Source organism: Rhagoletis pomonella, unplaced genomic scaffold (genome assembly GCF_013731165.1).
Source record: "Rhagoletis pomonella isolate Grant_MI unplaced genomic scaffold, Rhpom_1.0 Rhpom_scaffold_05546, whole genome shotgun sequence".
Taxonomy (NCBI): domain Eukaryota; kingdom Metazoa; phylum Arthropoda; class Insecta; order Diptera; family Tephritidae; genus Rhagoletis; species Rhagoletis pomonella.
In genome coordinates, this window is record NW_023464084.1 from 2,297 (window position 1) to 10,298 (window position 8,002).

Genomic DNA, 8,002 nt, shown 5'->3' on the forward strand with positions numbered 1-8,002 from the left:
GAAAAAATTCAAAACACCTTCAACAAAAAAAATCTCAAAAATCAATGCGATTTTGACTAACTCCGAACTTGCATTTTGTTAAACTATATTTTAATGGGCTACAAAACTGCATACTCAAGAAAATTCAAGTTGAAAATTTGCATGAAAATTAATATAATTTTCGCCAGTTTAGCACAAAGTTTTTTTTTGTTGTAGAATGAACCATATTTTTATAAAAAATTGGCGGAAAAATATTAGAATAGAAATAGGTGCATATATTGAGCAAAATTCGCCGTGCCAATACTTTTTGCCGGGAGTGTATGTATCTCGGTAACCGTTCTACCAATTTGTACCCAACTCGGTATGGTTATTGTGCTTACCACATAAAAGCAAAACGTTGAAAATTGTTGAAATCGGACTAAAGTTACGGCCGCTCTTCATATAACGGTAAATTTCAGAAATGTTTGAAGCTTCAATATTTCGAAATTTAAGGACGCTAATTTACTCAAAATTGATACGACCCGGCTTACCATGTAGCGGTAGCTTTCGGAAAGGTGAAAAAACATATATTTAATACTTGCGCCGGGTATTTACGTTCGGTTCCAACCGAACTTAGACTTTCTTACTTGTTTATATTGAAATTGTAAATTTGTATATGCGCCTATACCTCAGGGCAAAACAAAAACAAATGTGGTTTAATAGAGTTTTGTTTTCAAATTATTTAAAAAGTTAAATTAATTGTTACAATATCATTATGGGTATCAACCGAAATGGTTTTGAAAAGGCTTTATATTTTAACTACGTGTAAGTGAATAAGCTGTTACTACATGGGTGTCAGACAAAAGAGGTTTAAGAAGGTAGTACAGTATACTTTGCTTAGCTGCACATCCTTCTTTGCACGAAAAACTTGTGCACGTAACCGAAAAAGGCACTTAAGCGAATTTTCTTTACTACTTCAATGAGGAAGGTATCCGAATCCCTATGAAACCAAATATTGGCGGAGCACTTACCATGTAGAAATTATTGCAAGCGAAATTTTTACCGAATGTTATCTAATTATCTATATAACTACATAAGTTGATAGCCATTTTTGTTGTTCTGCGAGATGAGCAAAATAAATAAAAGGTTGTAAAATTAGGTAATTGTAGGGCCAGTGCAGGTAAACGTAATACTTTCATTGATAATTGATACTAGTCGCACAATTTTTAAGGCAGGTATCGCCAATGTGCAGGTATGTTGAATGCATCTATCGGAGCAGTTTCCTTATAAATGTTAAAAATAATGCTTTTGATGCGCATTTTGGGATAGGTATCTTAAATGTGCACTTAAGCATAGAGGCAGCAAAGCAAAATATACTGTAGTTAGTTAGAAATATTTTGAATAGGGTTGCCACCTATTTGATAATTCGGATTAAATTTTTGTATATCCAAGTTATTTGAAATCATAAAACTGGTTTAGTTTGAATATTTAGAATTTTAAAGTAGGTTTCCACCTGTTTAAAAAGGTAAACTCAAATTATTTAATAAGCTAAAGCAATTCTCAAAAATATGGGTATCAAATGGAATGGATTTAAAAGGGTTTTGTTTTCTGAACTATATTTAGGAGGGTTGCCAGCTGTTTCAGAAGTCTTAGCTAACTTATGCACAAATCCGAAGACGACGATAATATAATATAAAAAGTAATACAAAAAAAAACATTCAATTCAATACAATCAAAGCGAATATTTAATGTATGTATCGTGTTTTACTTGAATGTGATCGTAATAATACCACGTATTCTACGTTTAGGTTTAGCGGCTGTGGCTCCGTCAAGACGAAGGCGCTGGACTGATCCTATTTTTAATTTATGGGTACACCTATGTTTTGTACATGATTCTATTCGTAATATTATCGAAAACGTTTGAAATCGAGGAAACAAACCACTGCTTATCATGCAAAGGTACTTGAGAGAAAATTGAAACGACAATTTTTGATACCTGCGCCGGGTATATAAAATTCGGTTTCACCCGAACTTTTACTTCTTTACTTGTTCTCTACTAATATTACATTCAATATAAATAGTACCGTAGTAAGGAGTATCGATACTATCGAATGGTGAGTCCATAACTATCGAAAATATCGAATAGTCCAACCATTGATGATTTTGTAACTCTAATTGCATGTATACCGAATTCATGCTACTTATTGCATAAAACACACTAAAAGCCATTAAAAACATATCGCATATCTTTCTCTGTGACAGTCCGCCCTTTTATTTGCAAATATTGACCCCAAAATTAATTTTGTCAGTTCAATAACTACGTAGCTCGTGAGTTCCATCCTTAAGCTAAGAAACTGTGCACCAACTTTTGAAAACATTATATAAGGAGAGCAGACTTTTTCGATAATATAAAGCAGCTTTAAAAAGAATTTCCAAAAAAATTTTAATGTAACAGTCCGCTATTGAAACGTTCATAACTCCCTGCATTGAAAAGCCAAACCAGTTTGGAAAAAATACTAGTTCATTAACTAGTATGTGCCTACCAGTTTGGTATTTTAGAAGAACTCAGGCGTTGAACGACATCTGACTTGAATTGCCAAAGCCGAAGATAAAACGCATAGTATCTTTTCTTACAAATGTCGGCTGTGGCGTCACGTGAAGACTACTGGTTATGGTTTTGAAATCTCAGGTTCGAGACCGCTCGGAGGTGGTTAAAATTTTTAAAGTTAGATCAATGTAAGTAAAAATAATTGTTTCAATTTAAATATAAATAACAAATTTGTAAATCTAATTGCATTGCCGATAAAGCATATATATGGGAAGAAATGCTTGTGCCAAAGGAATTGAAATTTTTTTTGTTCAATTTAATTAAAAAATTATACTAAAAACGCTAAATAAAAAAAGTTTTCCCTGCGCCTGGACTTGAACCTGGGACCATTGCGACTGTTGGAGCGCCGCGAGCAAAATGGCATACTTATGCTTTGCACGGGGGATGAACTGGCAGACTACCTCATCAACAGGTGTGATGCTACTAGTATTTCTACGAGTAGATGCTGATGCATAGCCTGACAATTGTCGTCTGGTAGGTCATCGCAATGTTAAGAATACCAGTCGCCTATATTGAGCGTGAACTAGTTGGGCTGAAACGCAAACTGGTAGAATTCTAGTTCACAACTGGTAACTTTCCCTGCAGGGATATTTTAGGTACTCTGAGGGAAAAAAATTTATAATTTAAAAAACGTGCTAAATTTAAAATAATACGCATGTGAAAGGGCACCAACCCAACTCGTATTAAATTTGAGTATATACGTTTTAAAATATGTCGTGCACTTCACATATGCTTTGGTAATTAAGAAGAAAAAAACATTTAATTCATTATTTAATTATACTATTTTTTTTATATTTAAATACGAACATTTTTAAACGGTAATCAAATAAAAAATATTAACTTTTCCTAAGCGTTTTTTCCTCAGTGTATATATTAAATAGCTACATCCTTATGCTTTCAGATTCAAGAGAAAAACTATCCGAAAGTTGTATTTAATAAAAAAAAAAATCCTTTTAATAACAGCGAATGCTCCCCGGCTGGCAATGGCTAACCTCTGAGTGCATTTCCGCCTTTAAAAGGCATCTCATAAAACCATTTGCCATTCGAAGGGTGCGAAGTTTACGCGCCAAATATTTACTAAAAAGTCAAAGAACATCAAGCAGTTGTGCAACAAAACGTCATATGGGAATATGTATAATAAGTTTTAGTTTATAACATTTGTGATTTAAAAATCCAATTAATTTGCATACATATGTTTGTATATGTACATACTTACGATTACTTCATGCTTATTATACTCTACAGGTGAAAACATTGCCGACAATGGTGGTTTACGACAAGCATTCCATGCCTATAAAGAATGGCTGACAAATAATCCAGCGGCTGCTGCTGATGAGCGTCTTCCAGGTATCAATATGACGGGTGAGCAACTATTCTTTCTCAATTTCGGCCAAGTATGGTGCGGCGCTATGCGACCCGAGGCAGTACGAAATAAACTTAATACAGCAATACATAGCCCTGGACGATTTCGGGTTATTGGAACTCTATCGAATTCAAGAGACTTTGCAAGGGAATTTAAGTGTCCTGAGGGCTCGCCTATGAACCCTGTGCATAAATGTAGTGTTTGGTAGATTTCATTCAATTGTAAAAGGGTTCAACAATTTCTTTCAGATGTAGTGTTGGAAAAATTATAACCGTTTCTTAAACTAATTTAATTAGAGTCCAGGATATTAGTTAACAATGTACATAATTCTTGAAATGTGGTCCAGTATTAGCAGATGCTCTATAATTACTTTATACGAATTGCAATAGATAGCAGCATTACTTTGCGCGCTGATATGTACAAATGTATGTTTATAGTGGTTAGTTTTATATGCAAAAATATATGTACAATACTTTCCGTTTAGCTATCCATCGCTTAGTGTATTCTCTGCTTCACAAACTGGGCTCTGTATTGAAATGAATAGCCTAGTATTTTTCATAAAATCAATTTATAAAAATTTGCCGTATTACATATTTATGCACAAACCAACAATGATGTTTGACTTTCGGTAAAGGGTTATTTAGTGAGTTATGAGATTGCCTTCAACGCGAATTCAGCTAAACGGAATTTAGTGAATATACTTATATTTATATGTATGTATGCTTGTATAGTCCAGATTAGTATATATGTATGTATTTTGTAATCAAGTTGATATTAAATAAAAATATGATTATTCGAAGACGTGATTTAGCCACGAAAGTGTGTTTTAACCACATTTATAGTATATCTGTGTTCGTATGGAAAAGTAGCTTATGTCGAAAGGCTGACTTTAATATAAATCGGCATTTGCAGCATACGATCGCGAATGACTCGCTGGCGCTGAGCTGTTGAACAACCTTTAGCAAATAAACGTGCAAGAAATAGTTCCGATACTAGCAAGTCAATATTCTTATTAAGTCTCATCAAAAACTTCCTTGTCGTTCAAAGAATAAAAGGAATGCCGCATTATACTAAAGCCAACCTTTCGACATAAGCTACTTTTCCATACGAACACAGATATATTTATTCAAACCGTTTTGTGCTTTGTTTGGTGACACCCCTTTAGGAAATACCAGCACTCCGCAGTTTCCATGGGAAGGAAACAGTATAAATTTTAAAATTACTTTGGAATTTTCTTCGAGAAGTGATATGAAATGTTTTATTTTTTCCAAATTTAAGCATTCCTCTAACCCTCTTAACCTTTTTGCACAAATTAAATCAAAATGACCGAATTTCGAAAGAAATCTGTCCTGAACTTACCTTAAAAACTGTCGCACTGCGATACAACTTTTTTAATGCCTCTGTTAAGTGTCTACAATGGCTTTTAAAGCAAAAAAAAGCCAAAAAAAACACAAATTTTTGTAGATAATCATTTGTTATTTTGCACAGCTGCACACAAATTGTGGGTCATTTTGACCAAAGAGCATATCTGTTCACGCAGAACTGAAATTTAGGTGAGTGCATAATTTTTTGTGTGCTAAGTTCATGTGAAGGAATAACCTTTCTTGCGTGCACATTAGGGCGGGTCAAAAAAAATCAAGTATTTTTTTTTTTATCCGACACACGAAAACTAGTTCCTGGGTACCTCTAGAAAGTACTTACGCAATCTAAGCTCTTAATATTAACGGGAAGATTGCGATCATCATAGTTTTCCATTTTAAATTTGGTCTCATATAAAAACGGTCATATCTTATCACCAATAGATCGTTAAATCAGTTGCATCGTCAATATTTATAGGAAAAACGCTGTGCTGTGGCATATTCCTGTTATACAGATGATAAATAATTAACGAAACAAAGCATACGTTTTATATGTGTTTGGTTATGTAATAAGTACTTGTGTGCACACAATATTTGTTGTGTTTCCATTCTCTGCATAGATATCAAGCATATCTGGTTTGCCGACACAGGAACACGCAATATCTGAGAATCAATCCGCATCTAAAACTAAGCCATACTTTTCCAAAGTCCGACCTGGAGCATTATTGATTGGAATTCCGAATGTCAATCGAATTGGGAATTGCAGTTTTTTAAATTAAAATGGTGTATCGGTCGGAATCATGGGAATTCTTCACCTTTGAAAGGCCACGTAAAAATCTTTACTTACACTACGTTCTTCATCAATTTCCTAACTGCGAGTCGCGTGCAATTGCAGAGTTTTGCACACCTATTTTCAATTTCAGTATGTGGTGTCTCCCTCGAAGATCAATCGAGTTCAAAAATTCCGTTGAAGCGTCTTTTTGCACAACGTTGTTTATCGACGTATATTCATTCTATTTCCTCACGTTGAATGCTGGATTAAATAATATTACAGGTATTCACCAAAGTAAACAAGAGGCCAAGCAACGACTGTTGTCAATACCACTGTTATTACTAGTTGATAGACATCCTTATTCTTCGCAAGCAAGAATAGTCCGTTCACTGAGCCAATCGTGATTCCTATAATTAATTTTCTTAATAAAGAAACATTCCTTCGATCAGTTCTGCTTTCGATGATTCTAAGTAACAAAAATTACACAGTCCGACAAAATTTTTACCCAGAAACCAGACTATACTTTCCCGAAGGTTTTCGGTGCGCTGAATTCAAATCTGGCCACAGAATTGCTCTATCACATTGAGATATTCTAACCTATAAGTGGCTTGTGTATGCAAGCCAGGGAAAGTATAGTCTGGTTTCTGGGTAAGGAGATCGGTCTTATTTGTCGGCCTGTGTTATCAGGCCATAAAATTTGTCTTAATCACTCATTGACTGGCAGCTTTCCGTTCCCAATGTCCAGTAATTGTAATAATAATAATAAGCAAAGAAACAACACAGTTTCTCCTAAGGTAGTGCAAGATGGCGGATTAGAGCGAGAAGTTGCCAACGTATAACACCTTTCATATAAATTTACGTTTCGAAGTTTTTTTTGTTTCTAAATATACCGACATTTTCAATTATATTTTGTTAGCAATGGATAAAAAAGAAGTGGGAGTTCCAAAAGTGAAACAACCACCGAAAATGTAAACTGTCTAAGCTGTCGGATGAAGCGTATATGATGTCTGTGGATGGCCAACTAAGTCATGATGACTAGTGATAGTGATGATTATGATGATTTTGACCCTGATTTTCTACCTGAAGATTATATTGAATGTGGAGAAACTACTGACACATCAATATCGCAGTGCTTAGAAGCAGTGCAGCATTGTGATACGAGCTCGGCCATCTGCAAGTATACCAATTTAGCATTAAATGTTAACTCTATAGAACAAGGTAATATTTCGGTAAATCAAGCTAATTTTAATACTGAATTTAAATTTTATTTTTATATTAGAAGAACCAGCTTCTACCATATCGGCCGGAGCATCTTTCAAACCAAACAAACGACACCGATCTCCGTTACCCGAAATAGAAATTTATGGCCCTACATGCACTCCCTCTCATTGCGTCTTCAGCGGTAAAAATTTAACCGACATCGATATCAAAGAATTTCAACAAATTTTATGGGAAAAAAGTCACTACAGTTAGTTGCATATCAATGAAGTGACCTTTCGAGGAAATAGTTCCCCACCACAATCTATAAAAACTTTATAAACGCTTTCCTAGTGCTTCAAGTGCTTTTTATCAACTGAAATAGTCAACCTCATTGTCTCGGAAACAAACCGTGCTGCACGCCAAGAAAATATCAATACTGTATTATCAGTTTCAGAGACATACACCCTTATTCTAGAATCCGAATTTTCGTAATTCGTAATTCGTCGCTACGTTACGAAAAACGAAAAATCGGCCTGCAACAAGCCTTGCGGAAAGATGTGCAGCATTGCCAGATATCAGTTGTTTTTCAAATTCAGCTGTATGACAGAAAACAAAGTGGAAAGGAATTAAAGAAACACTTACCATGTGCTCATTTATTTTAAAATTTGTTGATTTTACATATTTTGATGAAAATTATGGATTCAGATGCATTTGCAATTATAGTAGCGCAGTAAGACCTCGCT

The 8,002-nt window shown here is 34.6% G+C and overlaps 1 protein-coding gene across 1 annotated transcript; it reads left to right on the plus strand.

The window, feature by feature from the left end:
- The first annotated feature begins 3,777 nt into the window (after nucleotides 1-3,777).
- LOC118755175 lies at nucleotides 3,778-7,671 on the plus strand. The gene is made up of 3 exons (XM_036490027.1): nucleotides 3,778-3,928; nucleotides 6,976-7,277; nucleotides 7,339-7,671. The coding sequence occupies exons 2-3, from the start codon at nucleotides 7,088-7,090 to the stop codon at nucleotides 7,530-7,532; spliced, it is 384 nt and encodes a 127-aa protein (XP_036345920.1). The 5' UTR covers nucleotides 3,778-3,928; nucleotides 6,976-7,087; the 3' UTR covers nucleotides 7,533-7,671.
- Nucleotides 7,672-8,002: the final 331 nt, after the last annotated feature.